The following is a 23836-nucleotide window of genomic DNA, read 5'->3' on the forward strand; positions in this document are numbered from 1 at the left end:
CTTGGCTTCACTGCCTCATCTCTAACATGCAGAACACTGCAAGGTAATTAATAGTTACTCAATATACATATCTCCTTAGTTAGTGAATAAATGCATTTTAATAGATGTTCTTTGTAATTTTTTATTTAGGTGGCCAAGTATCATCTTAAATATGGAACAGTTGAGACATGATTAAACACTTTCTTCACATTATAGAATATTAAGCAACTATTAAATGTGTTTACAAATATTTATGAAACAAGAAATAATGATATTAAAATTATTATTAGGTAAATTCCCCCAAAAGGCATAGAATATGATTACAAGTAAATTAAAAGAGAGAAGGATTTAATATGAAAGTGATAGTCACCACAGGTGTGACTTAGGGGCATTTTTTTCCTCTACTATTTAACTTTAAAAGTTTACAAAATTGACATACTATGTGGACAGAGAATAAATTAAAAGAAAACACCTTAAAAATGTAATTCAAAAATTTGTGGGGAACCTCGGGTATGGTTTTGTTCACGGTGAAGACTGGGAGGGGTATTTGAAAGAATTTATGTGTCTGACTACTAGGAATTGGTAGTGAATAAAGTACTTTTCAAATTTCAAACCTGAGGGGTCAGGGAGATGGCTCAGTGGGTCAGCTTCCCTGGCAAGCACAAAGGCCTGAGTTCGATCCCTGGTTCCAAAAAAAAAAAAAAAAATTCAAACCTGAGCCTATTATATCTAGACTAAGGAAAATGTCAATTGCTGTGTTTGAACCAATTAAATGGAAAACAATGATTTGTAGTTTCAAACAGTTAAGGAAAGTACAGCAATCCCATATGGTGGGTATCTGCTCAATAGTTATTTACCACATTGTTCATCTTGCCATTGAGAATTCTGCGAAGTCTAAAGAAGCCAGAACTTGAACTGATACACTATATGTATTTTTAGCCTTTGCTTAAGTAGGTACTTTTAAGCCAACTTCTTGGGAATTCTTAATAGCAACAATGGAAGCAGTTCTTTCTTTCCTTTTTTTTTTTTTAATCAATGTATTCTCCTTTTTCTTCCCAGGGAATATAATAATCTCTTCACTTTTGAAATAAGACACTGACTATGTTACCCTTTACTGGGAATCTGAAGTAGCAGGATAAATTTCTGGTTTTTGTGAAAGTACTGTTTTATTCTTAGATTTAAATTTCTATGGTGAAAAACACTGAAAGTAGCCTAGTGAGCGCTACTTCATTTCTAGCCAGTGATTAAAGCTCAATACAATCTATTCCACTCATTCAAAATTTTAAACATATTGTCTTGCAATATTCATAGAGAACATTTGTATTCAAATATACTCATAGACACTGAATTTTCTCATAGTTGAGTTGTAAGTAGTCTCAGGGAGGAAAGGTCAAAAGTGATTCAAAACTATGAATTCCTTCTTGAGTTGTTATCTTTTCTTCTCTCTCTCTTTCTTTCTTTCTTTCTTTCTTTCTTTCTTTCTTTCTTTCTTTCTTTTTGTTTGCTTGCTTGCTTTTTTTTTTTTTCTTTTCAAAACCGGGAATTGAACTTAGCCCCTTGTGCTTGCCAGGCAAGCGTTTATTCTACTGAACTATCTCCCCAGTCCCAAGATGTTACCTTTACTTTTAATTTTACTTTCACTTTTACTCGGAAGATCAGTGTGAGCGGTTAAATAAATTACCTGGACAGATTCTCTTTAACCTGCTTAAGGCTTTGGGTAGTGGAGATGCTAGTTTGCACATGTGTGTGCGAGTCTCTGTTCAACTCACACTTACACATTGAAGGAAAAACAGGTGGGAGTCTGTAAACCACAGGGAAGGGGAAAAAATAGACTGAAGAGGGAAGGAGAACAGCAAGAAGATGCTCACACTGTAAAAGATAAATTATTTCAAGTATTCACAATTTTAAATTGTCCAGTCTAAGAATATTAAAACACCAAAGCCATTCCAGGGTGTTATGCATTATATCTAGATCTCCCCCCACCCCAAGCTTCCCATGGCCATAGGAGGAGCTGTTCAGAGGTGGCTGGATCTAAAGCATATGATGCTGGGATTGGGGATGTGATGCTGGCATTGGTTCATGGTGCAAAGCTAAGATTAAGGGTGACCCACCTTGCACGTGAGTGGGTAGGTACAAGTAGGCCAGATAGAATGCAAGAGGCAGAAAGAGGGATGCCATTATCCTTGCTGCAAGTTCTTTACAGCTTCTCTGCTACTTGCTTGCTGTGCTGCCTACCATGAACTGTTCCTCCCCTGCCATACCCCTACACCATGCTGCCCTGCCTTGGAGCCAGCCAGCTCTGAAAGCACTACAGACTGTGAACTAAAGAAATCTTTGCTTCTTTAACTTTGGGGGTCAGGCATTTTGTCTCAGCAGTGAGAAAATTAAGTAAGGCAGAGGGCAAATATTCAATTCTCCCAATGTGATGAAATTTCAATTTTATTTTTAGAAACATTTTCCTCGAGTATCCAAGTCTTCTTCTTTAGTATTATTTTATTAACGAAATGACATATCTTTTCACTTTTTAGGAAAATGACTCTATAATAAATCATGATTTCCTTGTACAATAAAACAACAATGGAATATCTGTACTCTTTCAAGTTCCACTGAAATTTACACAGCTTGCCATGATAGAAAAAGACACAGAATTTAACAGAGTTAAACCACCCTTTTTTTGGGTAGTCTCCATTAGAAAGTAGTGATCATTGATATGGAAGGAGTTGTACAATATATATAAAAAAATTCCTCAATTCCACATCAAATGGAAGAATGCACACATATGTGTACAATGAAGAGAAAATTGGGGGAAAATTTTATAAAACAAACATGTATTTGTAAGTACTACCAGGATTGAACTCATCCAGCAAATTATGAAGTTCTTGAACAGAAAGAAATCCCAGCTGCTCTAATGCTAGTGACTGGGCCATTATCTTAGGACTTCTGTTACTGGAAACCCAGCTTTCAGGCACCAGCAGAACTGGGTAGGCAGAAACAGTGGAAGACATGAAATAGAGATAAGCTCGTTTCCTTGTTCACAGAAGTGCTGATGAGAAATTGAGAGGGAGGATACTGGGTAGCTTGACACGAGTATAATGTGGGATCGATCATTCAAGCCATGCTAGTCCCTTAGTGCTTTGCAGATAAAAGAAGCTTGGCTTAGGTGGATGCAGAATAGTGATATTTAAAAGAACTTTGCTTGGCACTTCAGAAAGAATACTAAGCCAAGTCAGTTAGTATCTAAAGAAAGCTCTCATCTCTTAAGTGGTAAATGAGTTCCAGATACCTGTGTTCTTGATAGCTAGGGAATGGTTGGATGATCTGCTGTGCCTCAGTTTCACAATTAGCACCTTTATATTCTGTAAGTACGAAAGAATGTAGGTGTTCTGAACATAACTTATATTACAACAAATGAGAGATGTGGGCTTGAGAGCTTTGAAAGGATTCAGAATCCTACACCCAAAGATGTATATTAGCATGTTAACTATTTCTACCTAAAGATACCAAGAAAAAGGGCAGATGCGGGGCAGGCTTTCTCCTCTCATTTCAGTTTCCCAGGAAATCATGTTTCCCACAGAAAAGACGCCATGCCCACATCAGAAAGAGAGGAACATTTTTATGGTTTATGACTTGGAGTTTATGCCAAAATGGACCCATAGAAACACACCTCCTAAACTAACTAAGATCTTCCATAAGTTTCTAGCAGTTTCCTAGTCAGTGGACCACAATTTACTGCCCATAGCCCAAGGGCCTTTGTCTCAGCACAGTTTCATGATTTAGTGTCCTTTTGTTAAAAATGTATGTAAGCTTTTGGGCTTAATGCCCTCTTCAGTTCTTCTTTTTCTTTATTGGTGCTCTTGTATGGACATAAAAGTATTAATACAGAGCTTGCGTGTTTTTCCACCTATTTATCTCTCCTGTCTCTGCTGCACTGTCAGATCCAGCCAGAGCATCTAAGAAGGTGGAAGGCAATCTTTTCTCCCTTGAAATATCATTGACAACAATCCTCATTATTGACTGAATAGTGCATGAGCTCACTTCTTGATATAATTACCTCACTAATCCTCACAATGATACTACTTACTAATTTTCCCATGTTACAAATGAAATATAAAAATTAAATGAAACATTTAATCCTATCTCAAACAGTGACCAGCTATATGTAGTGCAAACTGTTTATATTTCTCCCAGTTTATTAATATTCCTGCTTTATTTGCATCATAAGGTTATAATAAAATTAGTGTGAAGAAATAGACATTCTGAGGCAGCAAAATTTGGAGACTTATAATAGAAGTATTTGTTAATAACAAAGCATTATAAACAAAAGAAAGAAGAAACAATACAAATGTGGAGAAATGTTCACAAGACATGCAGCACTAACGGGAATTCTATTCATGTTAGTTGGAGTAAAGTCATTATAAATATGTAAACTGGAATTTAAAAAGCACTAAATCAACACCAAATGATGGTAGGACTGATTTTGAATTAAAGTGAAACACATATATATATTTCTAACATGCCATCTCTGGTCAATATTGGCCCCACTGTGACCCAGTGAACTGGAGCTATTTAAACTAGCAAAGGACATAACCTTAAATAAATAACACTAAGCAAAAAATGTTTTTCAAACATATGTGGAGTGTCTGCAGTTCCACAATGACTGCTGAGTGTCTACTTTTGAGCCGGATGGTGCATCCAATGTGTGATTATCTTTCACTCCACAACTCGTTCAATTATCCTGGCAGAGGAGGATAGGGTCTCTTTCATATTTTGTAACTGACCCCAGGTCTAGTCACAGGAGTTACACAGTAGGGCATTATATGTGGAAATGAGATCCAATGAATTTTCCAGAGTGCCTAGTTTCTTCTTTTCTCAGATCTGTCTTAGCATACGATGCCTCCCCGAGTTAGCTATTTCTCTATTTTTATTGTCACAGACAGATGAGTTCTCACTGACTTCTGCTCCTGCTGGTTCTCGTTCCGTGTCTGTTCGTACTCTTGCTCTTTTAATTTGCTTTTACTTCTTCAGTAGAGTTCTCCTGCATTGCCCTGATAGCTCAGCAGACTAAAGCGCCTGCTTAGGCAGAGCACAGTGGCCAGGGTTCTATCCCCAGCCTGCTGTGCCAGCCCCACCCACGGGGCACACTGAGACTGCGATGGACACTGGGCGTGGTGGCGCATGCCTATAATCGCAGAACTTGGGAGGCTGAAAACAGGAGAATCACTACAAGTTCGATCTACATAGTGAGACCCTGGAGACCCTGTCCTAAAATACAGGGGGAAAAAAAGAAGAAAAGAAAATAGAATTCTCTTAGGTTTGAATTTGTTTATGATAAGTGCAAGTGTTTATCTCATTTTGGCTTTTGGTAGTATTATGATACAGTCCTTATACATTGAAATAAGTGGGAAATGATCATAAATGTTTTTCTTTGTGCTCTTCTTGAAACTGCAGTTAAAGTGTTATGTGGACTCTTTAAAGCCAATCACTTTCTATTTTGCAGCAAGTGGAAAGTAAAGAGGCATTACAACACATTTGTTATGAATAAAGGGATGTTGGGTTAGAAACCTGAGCTTTAGATGAGGGACTGGTAAATTTTTTAAAGCATCTTGTACAGCAATTAACCACTGGGAGGAATGTATGCAATGTATTAATTATTGAAACATCCTTCCAATTTGATCTGAAACTGTCTCATTGCTATTTATCAATAAAATTATGGAAATAAAATAAAATAAAATAATAAAGGTCCCAATTATAAATATGGTTGGTTTTGCTGTGCTTAGACTCTTTCCAACAACTACTGAGTTCTGTTGATGTAGTGCTATGCAGCAACAAGGTTTTGTAGGTGAATGTCCATTGCACTTTGAATCTGTAATATTATGCCAATCAGTCACACAAAGTTGAATATTGCATGAGTGCAGTTAAACAAAAACCATAACCTAAACACCAAAATAAAGGACAGATAATAGGAAGCAGAGAGGGCTTTTTCAAATGAGAAGGGGAACAAGAGGTGGAGGGAAGGATAGGAGATTTTGGAAAGGGTGTGGGGAAAAAAGGAAGAGAAAATGAAAATAAAGCTTTTGCAAGCGTTGGAAGGAACGGGGAAGGATGGGAAAGGTAGAAGGTGAAAAAAACAATTTACATGTGTTATGTATATGACCAACTCCCCACAACAAATGTAATCATTATCCACTGCAAGTGTGGACTAATAAAAAAAATAAAACAAGAGAAATATGGAAGAGATTGTGACTGCTCTAACTGCAAATTTTTGTTTATAAAGATAGGCAGCAGTGTTCGTTTAGTCTCAGCAAACTGGTTCCTTAATCTCTACAGTTTTTTTGCTACATGCACCCACAGATACTTGGCGTGTAGCTTCTGCTTGCTGATGGACACTGAGTCTGCTTCCACTGCTTTGTTTCAGAACGCAGTGCCCCCGTGAGTCTTTTACAGAGCTCTCCATGTGCATCCTCAAGCACTCCTCCACCTGAGAGGAGATCTGGAGTAGGTTCATTTCCAACTTGATCGGATATTGCCAGACTGTTCTCGGTTTTGTTTGCCGTCTAGAGCAATAATTTCTGATCTTAGCTCTATACGCTGACAACGTCTACAGACAATTTTTTGTCATATTTGAGCATGGGTGCGATTGCATCGAGTGGGTGCAGGACAGGCATGCTGTTAAACAGCCATCAGTTCTGAGGCTGCAGTACCCATGACAGAGAGTTACCCAGCCCAGGATGTCACTGGGGCCCGCACAGAGGAATCCTGCTGACATGACACTGAGATTCTCAGTTATGTTCGTCCGTTCTCCTGACTTTTCAGTTTTTTGATACAGTTTTAAATAGTTCAATATTCTTTTGATTGTATAAATGAGTACATATGATTCTATCACAAACTATATTTTATATATTTTAGGCCACATAACTTTATATACAAATATGCATACATATATGTATATATTTGTACTTAATTATTAATTAATTATTAATACATCTTAAATTTTATATATTTTATTAGTATTTCTATTTCCTTTGGTTAATATTTGTGTAACCAGCTTTCTTCTCTCCATTGTTATGTTTCTTTGAGTCATTTTACATTAATTCTAATTCTATAAGTAGCTTATTTTTTGCTTAATAATCTATTTGAATATTATTTCTTTTAGTAGAAGAGTGACCAGTTACTAAATTTGTTTACTTCTTATAATCACTCCTATTTTAACTTTTTTTATTTTTCATCTTCTAATCCCCATCTTTTTCTTCCTTGGGTGATTGTCTTCTTTCCTATTCTTGGGATTCATATTTCATGTTTTCTTTTTTTTTGTTTCTCATGACTGTTTGAAAATCATTAATCATTTCATTCTTTTAAGGTTCACATAGGTATTTTAAAATGTTTAATACATACAGCTACTTGAAATATCTACAGCTACTTGAAATACCTCCTTCAATATTTTCTAGGTCCGGTCTTATTGCTTTTATTCTGAGCATGTTGAAATACAGCATCCTGCTTTTTTATCTCCCTGCTACTTTCATTTGGTCTCCCTTTCTTAAAATTTTAATGTCTCCCTATTTAGAATAGATAAACATATTAATATGTTTTTTCCAATAGTTAAGAAACATATTAATATATTTTTCCAGTATCTGATATGATTTACTGTTTTCCCTCTCAAATCCAGCATCAGTTTTTCATCCAACAATTAATTTAACTTCTTATATCACATTTTTATCAGTTTTTATTTTATTTTATTTTTCTCTCTTTTATACTGGATCCACTTCTTCCTATTAGGTTCCTTCTCTTCCATATTTATTTATTTGCTTATTGGTACTGAGGATTGAACTCAGGACCTTGTGCTTGCCAGGCAGGTGCTTATGCCACTGAGCTATTTCCCCAGGCCCTTTTTGGTCTTTTAGTGAGACTCTGTGGGTGGTAAACTTGTTTTGCTTTGTTTTGTTCAAATGTCATTATGTCACTCTTCCTGAAGAATAGTAAACTGAGAGAAAAAAAAACATTAGAGAGATGGAAAAAGAAAAGCGAGATTAAAAATGGAAGGAAAGAAGAATAAAGAAAGGAAGGAGGGAAGAAATGAATGAGGGAGGGAGAGAGAAAAGGAAGAAGGGAGGCAGAGAGGAAGGGAAGAAGAAAAGAAAGCAAGAGAAGAGGAGTGTGAGGCAATGAAGAGTATTTTTTTTTTCCTTGTTAGTCAGATAATATCATTGTCTTTGGCTGCTGTTATTGCTGAGAAATCCAATTTCAGTCTAACTTTTACTCTTTGTAAGTAAACTTTCTTTCCTTATAAAAAAATCTAACATTTTCTACTTAATTCTTTATGATTGACATTGTTGTTCACTGTTTGGCTGTAGAAATGTCTTCATTTATTCTGTTTAGTACCTGTAATAGCCTTTTGATTTCAGGATTTATATGCATTTTTCCATTCTGGAATTTTGTTATTTTTTTATTTTTTGGCGGAACTGGGGATTGAACTCAAACCCTTGCACTTGCCAGGCAAGCGCTTATTCTACTGAGCCATCTCCCTGGCCCCTCAATTCTGGAAAATTCTAAGCTGCTATGCTTTTAGCTATTTTTTCCATCACTGGTCTTTTCATTCTGTTGTTTTGGAAGTCCTATTAAATAACTTGATGAATGATGACTAAAGTAAATATACAATAAACTAAAAGTACGATTAAATACCATGCTTCCGTTGACATTGACTTTCCTGAGGGATTCTAAGAGAGTCAAAGCCAGTCAGTCATAACTTTGTGGTGTAATCTATGGCGTTAAGCAGTTCTGGCTATAATAGCAGGTAAGTATGAGCAAACTGCTTCTTAAGTAGGCTCACCGTGGAATGATAAAATGGAAAAAAAAAGCAAGTCCTTAAAAAGGATATAGCTTGGAGACTCCAAAATGGCCCAGGGAAAAGGAGGTCACAAATGCTTAATTGGGAGATGTGTGTTTGTATTCTGGTGATATAGATATTTGAACAGAATATACTATTAGCATCAGCCCCTACAGAAGGAGCATCTTATACTGCCCAAGGAAGTGTTCAGAGACTCAACAGCTCAGACTCTGCTTCGCCATCACAGTCTTGTTGTCTCTTTCCAAAGATTAAAAGATGACTCCAGTCATCATACCCTCCCCAGTCATGCACTCTGGAATAAAGAGAAGAATGAGGATGAAAATATTTTCCATTACTCATCTAATTTTTTCATGCTATTTCAAGCAGTCCCCTCTCTGAAAGATTTATGTTCTACTGGATAAAACTAGCACATATTCACTCCTATCCCAAAATTAGGCTAAGGTGAGGGAGTTCATAATTTATTTCTAGGTCTGGGCATATTGATCTGAGGATATTGCTGCCTACACAAAGTTAGGTTCTTTAAGTTTTTACTAAGGAAACGAGGGAGATGATTGTTGTCACTGGCACGCAACAGCTTTGCTAGCAAGGTTGCAGAGATTCAAGTTGGCCCTTCCTTCTCTCACTTTCTGCCTCATTACTATAAATAAAGAAAGCAAGTTGAGTGAAATTGTTCTCAACAGAAATTGTTCAGCAGAATCACACTGACTATAAATTCACGAGCAAGAAGCCTGCTCCAATAAAGAGACCTTCATCTGCCATCAGTTATGCAACCTTGAGAATATCATTGCACTTGTTTCCCCACCTACAAAGTAAGAAAAATTAGATCAAGTAGACATTATGCTACTTCTCATATAAGTTTCTGTAAGACTTCCAATCAGGAGCTGATTTAAATAGGACGGTTTTCAAATTAACACCCCTCAGTTTATTGGCTGAATTTGTAACTCAGCCAAGCATCACACCCTATTGATTTAGAGAACTAATGCAGTTTACAAACTAATTTAATTTAGATGTAAGCGAGGACAGAAGAGAGTTTCGATCTCACTATTCATATTTGTTTTCACTAACTAAATTATACTCAGACACTTTTTAAAAAAAAATGGTAAAACTATCTGGCAAGAATGATTTTTAGTTAGTCATGCCAAAAAGAATATAACTAAGTAGTCTGTGGAGAAATGATTTCTGAGGTAAAAATAAATCCAGCAAGATGCTCTATTAATCAGCCTTAGATTTTTTCTCACAAGATTACTTAAAGATTTACAATGCTGAAGTATATTGTGAATACTCAAAAGACATCTGTAATTTCTTGACTTTAATTTCATCTATGAATACTTTGTTTAATTATTTCTTTTCATCTAAAAATAATTATACTGGTTAATATAGACGGTGCAAATAAAATATTTTAAGGCATTGTCTTTTAACTGTATAAAAAGCTTTCCTTCTCAAATCTTTCTAAAACTGAACCAATTGATTGTAAGATTCCAATTCAGTAACACTATTCTTGAAATAGAAAGTAAGTAGCATGTTGAAAAGACATTTAGATTAATCACACATACAAATTTAATAAATACTAAATGGTACAAACACTGTGTTAGTATTGTAAAGATACAATGCACTTTTTCATTCCTCATATTTTAATTCATTCATCAAAAATCATTTTGAAGTAAACTTTGCAAACAAGTCATAGAAAATAGGTTCAGGGAAATTCATTTTGAGAAATGTTAGTTTAATCTATTTTTCAGATACTTTATAATTTTTAAAGAAAGAGTAAAAGAAGGTAAGAGCAGAAAAGAGTAAGGATGTTTTTACTGCTCATAAAGATAGGAATTCCAGGCAAGAGTGACACTAATAGAATTGGCAGACCAAAATCTGAAATTCTAAAGTAATCTTTTGTTTTCATGTATTTAGTTCAGGGCCTACAGGGTCTCACTACACAGATCAGACTCATAATGATCCTCCTATTTTCAGCCTCCCAAATGCTGGGATTACAGGCATGCATCACCACACCCAGTCTCAATTGCCATCTCAGCACACTCTGAGGTGGGGCCAGCATGGCACACTGTGGATCAAACTCTGGTCCCTGTTCCTGCCTAAGCAGGAGCTTTCATCTGCTGAGCTATCTGGCCAGCCCTAAAGTAATCTTTATAGAAACTAAACTGCATAAAAATAGTACCACACTTCCATTCCTTTGTCATGTAGCTGGTAATGGATGGGTATCACTATTGGATAGACAACTTGCTGCCTGGCTCCATAGAAAAGAGAGAACACAGATGATTTTGAGTGTAGTTGGCATGGAGCAAAATGGTCCCCAACAGTTCAGAAGACAAAGGAAGTCTTTGAGACAAAGAGAAATTTATAAAATATCTCTTTCATAGGTATGAATTCCCATAGAGGAAAAGAGGACATCATCTACCAATGAGCACGTAGCCCTAGACAGGACTTCTGTTTCCTTTCCACTTCAAATATCCAGAGAAAATGTCAGGTAAGATGTTGTCTCATTGGCAGAACTGAAAATATTAACCTTAAACAGATGATAAAATATTCATTAAACAGATACATCTCTTATTACATGAAATCTGTCAATTAGTCATTACATGGAAAAAACCTTGGTCTTGCACATATGGTTTGATCAACCAAGTAATCAGAAATCTGACCAGGTCATGGAGAACATAATCCAAAATAAGAGTAAGAGGATATAAAATCACTATGGATTGGCATTTAAATGCATTCAATTTATCTATGATTTTTATCCTTAACTCCTGTTCAAACCAGAAAGATGTCATTTGCCATGAAACATTGAATTAATAGATCTTTGTATGATTATACCTTTTAAAACAAAGAACATCTTTAATTTAAAAAATTAAATTGAGTTCATAGTCTTATGAAACTACCTAATAGACAACAATGCCATCTAGTGGCTTTACACACTACAGCTGTCAACTTGGGGGTGGAAACTGGGGTCTTTCCAGGGCCCTGAGCAGAGTACCCAAAAGAGGCAATGACAAGGCACCAAGTGTGCTCACACCCATCCGGAGTAAACATGCACCAATACTGTTAGAGAACCCGTAGTGGCCTGGAGCTTGCACAGCTTCACTGCAATGAGCAATCACCACTGGGGCACGGTTTTGATCTGCCTCAATTATTTCTTTTCTTCGAATTTTTACTGTTCGTGTCTTTGTTCATCTACTTGCTTGAACTATTTCCCAAATGTGCTCTCATTTTTCCAATCAGGGTGTGCCCTGCATTGTTTACCACGGTCATGTGAAGGAGTAGGGCCAATACCAGTGCAGGGAGATAACAGAAGCCTGAAGAGAAACACAGCATCTGTTCTATATGGGCAAACAAGTGTTAGGCTGTGAGAGACGGGACAATAGGAGGACGTTTACAAGTTTGGGACAGACACGGCATCAATTGAGGTCTTCAATCAACTTGAGTAAATATCCCTGGAAACATCCATTGAGGTCCTTCCTTCAGTTAAAACCGAATACCCACTGCTTATGGCAATCGACTTACGTAACCCTTCATTTCTGCAGCCATGTCACTTACTGAAACAACTATCAGCGTACTGAAAGGACTTGGAAAGTAACAATAAATGGTATGGTTTATATTTTTATTGTTATTTTAGAGTGTATTCCTATTTAAACAATAAAAACTCACATAAAAGAACATGCAGCATTATACTGGTAGTAGCGTCACATGTCTCCTTTACTGACTACACCAGGAGGCTGCATCCAGTGGCTGACCTGTACTGTTCAGGCGTGAGTACCGCACTCTGTGATTTCCACACAATAGTGAAATGTGAATGGAGAATCATGCACTCAGGGCTATTCCAGTGCTCCAGGTGGGTTCTACCAAGCCCCGTCTCGGACTCCACATAGTTAATGCAGTGAAAGATGGTGAAAGGACAAACAGAAGAGCCACTAAGTCTTTTCTTACCCCATTTTGCCAAAGTAAGTATAGAAACACAGAACATCATTTGAGATCCTTTCGAAGAAAGGAACAGTGGCACCACACAAGAGGCAGTTTTCAGAAATCCACATATGTGTCTCTCCAAAAATTGCACCTCAGACTGAGTCATGTTCATGCAAATGATCTTAGTTCCAATTCACCCCAGAAAAGTCTGAATTCCCATATGAAAATCTCCTAGGAAACCAGCTACTGGTTCTTACCTATAATAAAAAGGATCTCCACTGCAATGTCACTGACTGTTGTGCTCCGAGTTGTGGACAGGTCGTCGTTGCCAATAAAGCAAACGTTGTAAGGTACAGTCACAGCAACATAAAACGTCGCCAACAAAATAAGCCAGTCCCAGCCAGCTTTAAAAGTGCTAAAATGTAATAGGATGAATTTGGACTTTTTTGCATCAGAAACTTTATACTCCGGAAATGCTGGTTTATCTACAAAAACATTCTGTGGAGAAAGACAAGAAGAGAAAGGGAGGAAAAAACCATAATATTAGAAGCAAGGAACCCAGAGCAATAAGTACATACTTCTATGAGGAGGACCAGCCATGCTTGCCATGTCAATGTATCTCACAAGGGACTTTTCGACTTGAGGCATATATTGGGTCATGTGCCAAGTACCTGATTCAGTCAGCAGCAGACTTCATCTAGGATGGGGTCCCAGAAGGTTATAATAGAAATAAAGCTTTCCTATTGCCTACTGACTCTGTAACCACTGAAATGTTGCAGCCCACCATATTATTCACATTTTACAGTGACACTACTATAAACAAACCTACTGCATTACCAGCTATATAAAAATATAGACAAATATATAGAGCAGTGGTATATAATAAAGACAATGACTATTACTGGTTTATAACTTCATTGCTATTTCAGAGTGTATTCCTACTTAAACAATTAAAATTGACTGTTACACTAGCAGTAGCCTCATATGTGTCTCCTTTACTTCCTATATTGACTACACTGCAAGGTTGCATTCGGTGGTTGATCTGTACTATTCAGGTGTGGGTACCACACTCTGGGACTTCCACACAATCGTGAAATTATCTGGGGATGTATTACATAGATGTTATGTAGAGCTGTACTGAAATTAAGCAGGGACTTTTTTTTTTAATAAGTAACAGGAATGTGCAGAATTTCTTCATGAATGTTGAGTAATCCAGACATGTTCATTAAAAAACAAAGACCATCATCTACAATGTTACCCAAAAATATCCACAGTGACAAGTTATAATCCTCTGCCCTATACACACTACAAACACAAAGGTGCGTCAATGTGCCTACTTCCATAAGGATATTCTGTATTCTTAAGGATTGTAAACGACAGTCATTATCTAAAGAATAATCTATCTAAAGAATATATTTGATTCGGTTCATGTCAGCAAAGATTTTTTTTAAAGAAAGCATAGAGATTTTGAATATTCAACTGTGAACAGTTGCTTATATTTCTCTTACAACATGCACTCTTGCATTGTGCACGCTGGTAGTCTTCCACCTAGAACCTCAAATCTCTTTACTTGGATCAGCGTGGATGTGGTCTGAGAGTGGCCAGCTCTTGGTAGGTGAGAAAGTGAGCAGCAGTTACTTAAGGCTTATACTGACGTCATGGTAAGAGGAAGGTAAAAGTATGGTGCAGCTGATTAAATGCAAAAGAATAGCAGGCTGGAGTTTTTGATAACTGAAAAAGCACTTCACTTTCAAAGTGCGATTGATGAAAAATTCCCTTATTACTACAAGAAAAAGGAAGACCCAGCGAAGTTTGTATGTAGAAATTTGAAAAGCCTGTGACCAGCTATGTGCAGACCTTGTTTTGACCTCAATTAATGAGAAATACAGGCTGGGTAATGAGAACTTAAATTTGAAAGTTAAGTTGAATTGACGGGACAATTAAAAGTTCTGCAATCCATATTACTTGCAGGTCGTAGAGATGCTTTTTGTCTCAATTTTTGATGGAGGGCAAGATTGATATAGTGTGTTCATGGAGCCCTCACACAGCTGAGGATTCAGGAAGCAGTAAGGGAGTCCGGGAAGACTTAGATCTTGGTGGTGATGATCTGTGATTCAACACTGTAGCTCTGCTATCTGCTACTAAAGTGCTCACTGTCTGGCATCCCTAGTTCTGGTTCCTACTTCCTATGAATGTGCTCCCTCAGCTTACACAAGCCCCTATACTGCCAGTACTTCATGACGGCCATGGTTTCACTATTTCCAGGTGGCTCTTTAGTACAATACAATTCTTTGAGACTTGACCTGTGTGTTTTATCTCATATTCAGATTTTGAGCAATAAGTTTTAAAGGTGGACTTTTTTTCTTTTCTTTCTTTCTTTCTTTCTTTCTTTCTTTCTTTCTTTCTTTCTTTTTTTTTTTTTCAGTACCAGGGATTGAACTCAGGACCCTGCGCTTGCCAGGCAAGCACTTATTCTACTGAGCTATCTCCCTGGCCCTGAACAGTGGACGTTGGCATAAGACTTAAAAAAGGAGAGAAATTCCAGGGGTTCACATCAAAACCCAAGTAGATGCACAGAAGAGAGAGGTGAGGTTTCCAGATATTCATCTTCTCAAGGTCCACAGGTAACTTCTAAATATTACAGCACATGATATGTTCCAGTACCTGTTTTTCTTAATACTTACTACAATAAGAAATTATCAGAAGCTATGGGGAACATTTCATTTTCTTTCTCTTTCTTTCTTTTTTTTTTGGGGGGGACAAGGTCTATAGGGTCTCACGACACAGATCACACTCATAGTGATCCTCCTGTTTTCAGCCTCCTAAGCACTGGGATTACAGGCATGCGCCACCATGCCCAGTCTCAGTTGCCTTCTCAGCGCACCCCAGGGGCAGGGCCAGCGTGGCACGCAGGGATCCAACCCTGCCGCTGAGCATTTCATTTTCTAGCTACATAGTTTATCCCCATAATATCACTAATTTATTTTGTTGAAAGGGAAAGCAAATTTACGTTGAGGATTTCAAAAACTCCAGAGCTCAAGTGTTTATTTGGATTACATAAAAAAATTAATGGTGCTGATATAAAAATTCAGTGATATGTTCATTATATCCACAAATTAGAAAATTAATCACGCAATTTCATTTTATAGGTTATTTAAAGCATGTTATTTAAAATTGTGTAATTATAATTAAAACATTATTTTAAAATTATACTGACTTTAGTACATCTCAGGTTACACTAAATTTTGCATTGCTCACACCTTCACATATATTTACAAAATTATCTTGGTGAAAAAAATAGATGCTCCTGTACTCCCACCACAGTATTTCTAAATTTTATCAAAATTGCGTTGACTGGAAGAAAATTTCACATAACTGTAAAAAAAATGTGCATTTTGTAAAATTGTGCTGTTAGAAAGAAGGGGGGGAGTCATAGCATTTATAATATACACATTTTGCCTAAGAAATAATATGACCAACTTGTCCAGATCTTAGGTATACAGCACTTATTAATTTTGAAGCGTATCTCTTTAGTACCAATCTTGCTTTAACTCTTTGGCCTCTACCCTATGAATTATTGAAACACAATCTTTAACCCCAATGACTAATTAGGGTAGCTCTTTCCTAAAGTATTTTTGCAACATTCCTTTGAAACTATCATCCCTGAATCAACAAAGAGGGAGGAAACTGTTTCTAGTTAACCACACTGGGTAAGCCAGGTGCAGTGCGTGTCTTTGATGACCACCAGCACAGTCCCCTGCTGACCATACTTTTGCTTTTATGGCACTTCTTTCAAGCTCCACAGGCTCTCATGTGACCTTTATAATAGTTTGTTGTGTTGGGAACACCTGCACCATCACCTGATTTAATAGACAGAATAACAAATCTGGGAATGCAGAAAGTAAGTGCTTTTTCCAAGATGTACCTGGAAAAGTTGAAGCTAGGACTCAGGGGTGACGTGCTGATCCTCAAGCCCTGACAATGGCCTGATCCATGCATTTGTCTTTGGATGAAGCACAGAATTGCTCCAAGGAAGAATTGCCCCAGGAGAGGGGGCAAGGCAGAGGCCTTGAGTCACAAAGTTAAGGGCCGAGTCCCTTAGCTGGTGCTGCTTCACTCAGGATTTTGAATAAGCTGGGCTTTTTCCCATCATTAAAATGGAACTAATAAAAATATGCCTAGTACTCACTGGATGTAAGATTTAAACAACATGAAGTAAGTGAAAGGAATTTTAAAATATATTTAAATAGCTACGGCTATAAGATATTGAAATTCTTTTCATATATGCAGATGTCATTACAGCCAGAACCCATTCAGATAGTGATTAGCCAATAAACTATCACAGGTCAATTCCTTTCTCTCTTCTCTCTTTCTGACACCTGTCTATTTTGCCCTTCTACTCTGCCCCTTGAAAAGGGGTGGTGAAGAACAATAATTGCTCTCACACTTTGCTTCAGAAGACTTACTGTAGTTATCAGATTCATTGTGTTGATTAGATGCCCTTAATTACTATGTATTATTTTAATGCTCCACCCTAATGTTTATGTTTTTTGGAATAGATGGCAAATAAAGCAATAGCTAAGTAGTGCGAGTTATGAGTTTTTTAAGTCAAATTTGAAGTAGTGTTTTGTACTGTATTAAATATAAAGGGAAAATAGTTTGAGGGCATGAATTTTCAAGCTTACTGATACTTGCTTGCAACATTTAAATGATTCTCAACCAAATGATGCTACTCAACTAGAAGCTAGAAGACTTGCTTGTATCTTTGTTTCTTCCAGGAACTTGTCTATTGTGACCAAGGCTGACTTGGAGACTTGCAGGAAATGTGAATAAGAACCAGAAGGATCCACAGATGAAGTGGTCTGCATCGTTAGGTTTCTTTCTGGGTTCTCAGGAAATTAATGTGGCACTAGGGTACAGACGCCCCTAGAAAAACCCTCATATTAAGTCAAAAAACAACAAGGACAAAAACCACTATGTCATTCTCTGAGGTGATGCAAGATCATAGCTTATGGTTTTAGGTGTATAAATCAACCTAAGCATCTTGTTTTGACTTCCAGAAAAGAATCAGAATGAAGCAAAACCTGGGTGCAGTCCTCCTATATCAGCTCTCCACACTTTAGGTGTGTGCATCTTTCTTTACAACAGTCAGTGAGAGACAGATATTTTCTTGACTGATGCAAGATCTATCTTAATCAAAACAGTTGCATACAAAATTAGGTAGATACAGAGCTTTTGATGTAAAAGTAAAGATGCTAAAGACTCTATGTTCATGACTCCCAGAATTTCTGGGTCTTACTGTAGATCAAACCTAAAATAGCTCTAGTTGCTTTCCTTAACTCTTTGGCAAATTAAACCAAGTATTCAGTCTGCCAGTCACAGCTGCAAAACCCCCAGATAAGTGTTTATGTGCCTATATTGCAAATTAGTGACATTGACATCATTTGAAAAATTAACTTTCTTACGTACATTTTAACAGGCATTGTTCTGGATATCTCAATGATCGTGAAGTCTGCACTGAGTCTCAACTAAATGTGATATCCTCGATGCTATGTGCCACGTAAAATTCAGCAAAGAATCACTATTTATAGGCACAGTTATTTTCTGGGGCTTTTGACAGATAAACATCAGGTTTCAGAAAGCAGCCCTGTTGTAATTCCTAAAAGCACGACGTTCTTGCAAAACAGTGTAGTATAAAAGCATACTACTTCAAATCTAATGCTGCAACTGTGTTTCGTATAAAATATCAATTTGTAAAAGGAATAATAACTGATTTGTTCACAATCTTTCTGGGTAAAAGCATTAAGGGAAATTACATAAAGTGCAAAATAGGTGAAACTAAAATTAAATTTGAAAAATTTTAACCAACACACTGTGAATATGCTGTATCTTTTTCTGCATAACCTTGCCTCACCAATGTAACCAGTGTGTCCGTCCCCATTTGCATGTCCCCAGAACCATACTGTGCTACATTTCAGTAATGCTCTAATCTCTCTGCTGTGAAAACCCTATGATTAAGCACTTTTATTACAGAAATGTCTCATGACTGCTGACCTTTCCAAGTTTGTTCTTTATAGGCAAGCACAAATCAAAGTGGGGAAAGAAATCATGAAAGCCAATAAATGAGTAATTGGAGCCTATCTTTAGTGAATAAAACATTGCCACTAAGGAAAACTCTAGCATTCACAGTGTACACACATATCACCTACATTATTTATTTTCAGTTTGTTCTTTTCTCTTCTTTGCAGGTGCCCGGAGATATGATAAAGGACAGCTCGGCTCCGTCTCCGGGCTGAATCGAAGTGGGTTCCTGCTCTTGATCTTCCTTTGGCTTTGTCTAGGGGAAAGTAAAATTCATTTAGATATCAATGCATTTATTGCATCAATTCATCTCAAAAACATACGATGACAGTTCACTTTCAAAAGTACATAGTATGTTTGTGCTTTAGGACACTTAAAATGCTCTGCAGGCTACTGGTGAAATTTTATGTAATTTTAGTCCTTTATAATTTATATCATTTTTATAATCAGTGTAAAAATGATTAATATAATGTAAAAATGTAAAAATAACTGTATTAACTTCTTTACAATATAAATGTACAAGAAAATACAGGAACTTTTAAATAGCTCAGAGAAGCTTTAAGGAGAAGTATTCACCTCCCTGATTGCATAATTTTAAAAGATAATTTCTATTACATATGTTATGGCCATATTTATAATTATTTTTCTTTATACAAATTGAAGTTTACAATAAAATCTATCTACATATTACCTTATTTACATCAAAATAACTTGTAAATCGTTTCAAATCTCTACATTGTTGTTCTGTCCCATTGACTTTAAAGATAACAGCAATCATTTAAAAGCTATAACTAACCTTATAACTTATGTTGCTTCTCTATCATGAATATTTACTTTTATGCAGGATTTAAGAAAAAAAATGATGTGGGATTTAAGAAAAATCAGCTTAGAAAATCTTACAGTGAAAACTCTTGAAGGCACAGAGCTTTGCATTTGTGAACTGAGAAGCCATCAGTGATAAGTATGTAGTTTGAATTTTTATATTGAAATTCAAAATTTAATTACAGTTATTTATACTTAGGGCAAGTGAATGGATATGTCTACATCACCCAAAATATACAAATTGCAAAATATCATTTGAATGCTAACAGTGTGAGTTGTAAAATATCATGTCATAATCTGAATTTATGTTCTTAAAATTATGGATATAAATGAGTGTACTTAAAATATTTATTGTTCATTCCTTTAATTTTCTGAGATCAAATAATGTTTTTGTCAACTTTAAAGTTAAAATAGTGGGCTGGTGAGATAGCTCAGTGGTCGAAGGTGCCCACTTAGGCAAGCCTAGGCAAGAGTGAAGGAACGGTGGTTCGATCTCTGGCACCACATGCTGCACCAGCCCCACCCCCAGGGTGGGCTGAGCCAGCCACAAATAAATAAGTAAATAAAGTTAAAATAATACTTATTTGTAATAACTCTTTGTACACTAATGTCCATTTTTCAAATCATACATACTGCCAAAAATTGTGCCCAAGTTTTTACTTTATGTCTACATATATAGTCTGAAAGTTTGAAAATTTTGTGTTTCAAACTTATTAATCTATTTGTGATGTTCAAACATTACAGCTTGCATAGCTAAATTTTTTTCACATAAAAATCACTTTTTAAAATCTATGCAAATTTCTTCCGATATCTTTACACTTTTATTTTAAAATTTTTGACGTTTTTTAAAATTATTTAAAATTTTTTTAATATTTAAATCTGTAATCTAATTGGACTCTATTTTAGCAAAATGAGGTAAGAAACCAGCCATATTATTTTTCTTCCCAAAGTCTTATTGTCAGGGCCAGCTAGATAGCTAAGCGGACTAAAGCTCCTTCTTAGGCAAAGCACAGGGACGGTGGTTTCCTCTCTGGCAGCACATGCCATGCTGGCCCTGCCTCCGGGGCACACTGAGACTGTGACTGGCAATTGAGACCAGGCGTGGCAGGGCACGCTTGTAATCCCAGTGCTTGGGAGGCTAAAAACAGGAGGATTACTATGAGTCTGATCTGTGTAGTGAGACCTTATAGACTCTACTAAATACAAAAAGCAAAAACAAAAATAAAAACAAAGTCTTATTGTTCAAAAGAAATAAATAGTGAAGTTATATTACACTAAGAAACATTTAGTGTTTATTTGGTATACTAATCAACATACAATTTCATCCCAATAAATTATATTTGTACTACAATGATTGAAAAGCATGTGAAAAGTAAAATGTAATATTTGTCTAAGTCTCATTGCCAATTCTCTCTAGTGTGAATTCTTTCTGAATGCTCTCATTTAGGAAGACAGTTGGACTTGGTTCCCACATTGGAGAAGTATAGTAACTATTACGATGGCTACAATGTATCAGGGTTGTGCTCTAGATCCTCAGTGTGTATTGCTTCAATTAGTCCTCCAATATCTATGGGAGTAATGTTAGTCCCTTTATTTACAGATGAGAAACCTGAAAGTCTAATACATATCATATAGCTACAAGTGTCAATGCAATGGGCAGAGTCAGATTGGAAGGAGATCGCCCTGAAGCCCATGGGATGCCCACAAGTCTCATAATAACTTCCATCCATGTTGGAAACTACAGCACTTTGCTGAATGTCACACACATATTGTGTGGAATAGGCCGTGCTCCTTTGAGTCTGGACTTCAGAGCTAGAGAACTTCTAGTGATGTTTCTATTGCCACACCACCTCAGATGCTTTAATGGCCAACAAATAGGGCATTTTATCCACTGCAAAATCTACTACGATGTTATAGTTTTCTTTAATTGCTCACTTTCTACTCCACATTTTAAACTTTTAAAATATGCTACAGATATAAATTACTAAAAGCATATTAAAGTGGAAAAATATATCAAAGGGAGAAGTTTCTTTAAAAATTCATAGTTAACGCTTCAATATATTGCCAAAACTTCAAGTCATATTTTTGTGTGCTAAATTTTTGATTCATACAGAATTCTTGTGAATTACACTTGAGAATGTAACTTTTACTACACAAAGGACTAATTTTAATTGTATTTAAATTTGAAAACAGCTGAAGTTGTAAAGCAATGTCTACAGAAATGTGTAAGGTCAGCAAACTGCTTATGCAGTATTACTTGGTTTTGAAATGCTAAGTCAAAGTACAAGGCTAGCTACAAAACAGAGCAGAGAAGATATTTATGACCCTGAGCCAATTCCCCTTTTAGTGAGCAACTCTAATTAACAGCTGCCACTTTCCAAAGCAAGCAATAGCAATTTTATCATCAGAATATAGGGCCCATCAGACGGAAATGTTAAAGACACATATTTATCTTCGTCTTGGCTCTAGATGGAAGAAAGAACATTCCTCAGTATGTGTAGTTACAATTTAATTCTCATGTAAGATTGGGATTGAGAATCATTCTACATATGGTTCTAAAATCTCCAAAGCAGTGAAAGGAATCTGAAATGGTCCTAGACTATGACTCCTGAATAAAATAAAAATCATAAATACAAAATAGAGTAACTCATTCTTTAAAAAGATATTAATATATTTGTTACAGTAATATGTGTGAGTTGTATAGATACACAAACATCAATATATACAGAATGTACTCATGTGTATTTGTGTATATTTGCATAATTAGGATGAGTCAAATATCCATTTGGTATAGGTGTGGCATAGAATATTATAATTCACTCAAACTGCGTTATGTCAGACTTAAAAATGAATGAAACAGTTCCTCCTTATATAGAAATATATAAAAACATATAACTCAGATGAAAGCAAAAAAAATCACAAAAACATGGCAATGCCTTTAAAAATATTCAGATGTATGCAAAATTAAACAATATATCGTTTGGAGAAATGTATAACTGTTTTAAAACTATACATAAGCACATGACAGCAACTAGCTGCAAAAGCACCTGAGAGACACAGTCTCTAGCTTGGATATTATGTGTTTTAATAACTACGTTAGTGAGATCCTGCTGCTTTAATTGGGTTTGGGAGATATGATGATTTACCGGAATATATGTATGACTTTTATGTAAGAATATTTTGCAACTAAAAAGGTACGTAAACTAGTAGACTATTTGGCAATGCGATCTGCTAAAATTCTTCGCAGTGGTGGTGGTGAGGGACATCAAATGCTTGAGATGGATGAGTTAGTGTTTAAATCTGAAAAGTTAATATTTTTAGGAAAAGGGGGAAGTGTAGAAGAGAGAAAGATGAACAAATGAAATGTGTAAACACCTTATGTAGAAAAGAGCTCCACATGCTGGAGAAATTGAAAAAATCTTGAAGAGTTAGAAGAAAGAAAATGGGAAGAGGGATAAGGGGAATGTGAAGGCGGGTAGAAGTCCTTAGACCAGGCAAGGGCTTCACGGCCACATTAAACTGTTAGTTCCCAATTCTAAGTGTAATGAAGAAGTATTAGTCATTGTTCCAGCAAGAAGATCATTAATAATGTATGTGTAGTGGCTCAGGTAAGGAAACACCTTGATTTTTTCTCACTCTCATCTTCTTCCTCCTTCTTTGCCTTTCCTTTTTTGCGTGAGTGTATATCTTTTTCTTTTCCTGGAGCATAGGTGACATTGGTGCTCTACAATGGTGGTGCCATCCTTTGCAGGAAGCCTCTATCTTCCCTCCTTGGGATGACAGAAGAGGAAGTAGGTGACCAGAAGCTTCTGTATGGAAAGTGCAAGCTGCACTAGGCGGTATTGCTCACACTCTATGGCCACGTCTAGCCACAAAAGAGTGCAAGAAGTGTAGTCTCTATCTCTAGCTAGGCTGCCCGTGTCCTGTTAAAACTGGTAAATTGAGGGAATCTTATTTGCCAATGAGCTCTGGATGATAATTAACAACTTTTGCCATAGCAGGATTTCAAACAGTAAAGTGGCATACAAACTTTTCAAGATCTTAAAATAACATGTAACTGTATACGTGAATTGATAGAAAAAATGAAGAGGTTTTAAAGAGACTACCCAAGAGCCCGTTTCAGCAGATCTAAGGAAACATGACTGCAATTTAAACTAGAATGGCAGTAGACATGAAACAAATCTGGCACATTTCTTTTTTTTT

The 23836-nt window shown here is 36.3% G+C and overlaps 1 protein-coding gene across 1 annotated transcript in view; it reads right to left on the reverse strand.

The window, feature by feature from the left end:
• Window positions 1-23836, reverse strand: part of Kcnh8 (potassium voltage-gated channel subfamily H member 8) — a 393302-nt gene that overhangs the window by 157817 nt on the left and 211649 nt on the right. Inside the window, exons 4-5 of the mRNA XM_004631594.1 lie at window positions 18940-19067; window positions 12988-13228 (exon numbers count right to left, since the gene is read on the reverse strand). Of these exons, the coding sequence (XP_004631651.1) occupies window positions 12988-13228; window positions 18940-19067 (369 nt within the window). The remainder of the gene's footprint in view (window positions 1-12987; window positions 13229-18939; window positions 19068-23836) is intronic.

Source organism: Octodon degus, unplaced genomic scaffold (assembly GCF_000260255.1).
Source record: "Octodon degus isolate 3935 unplaced genomic scaffold, OctDeg1.0 scaffold00043, whole genome shotgun sequence".
Classification (NCBI taxonomy): Eukaryota; Metazoa; Chordata; class Mammalia; order Rodentia; family Octodontidae; genus Octodon; species Octodon degus.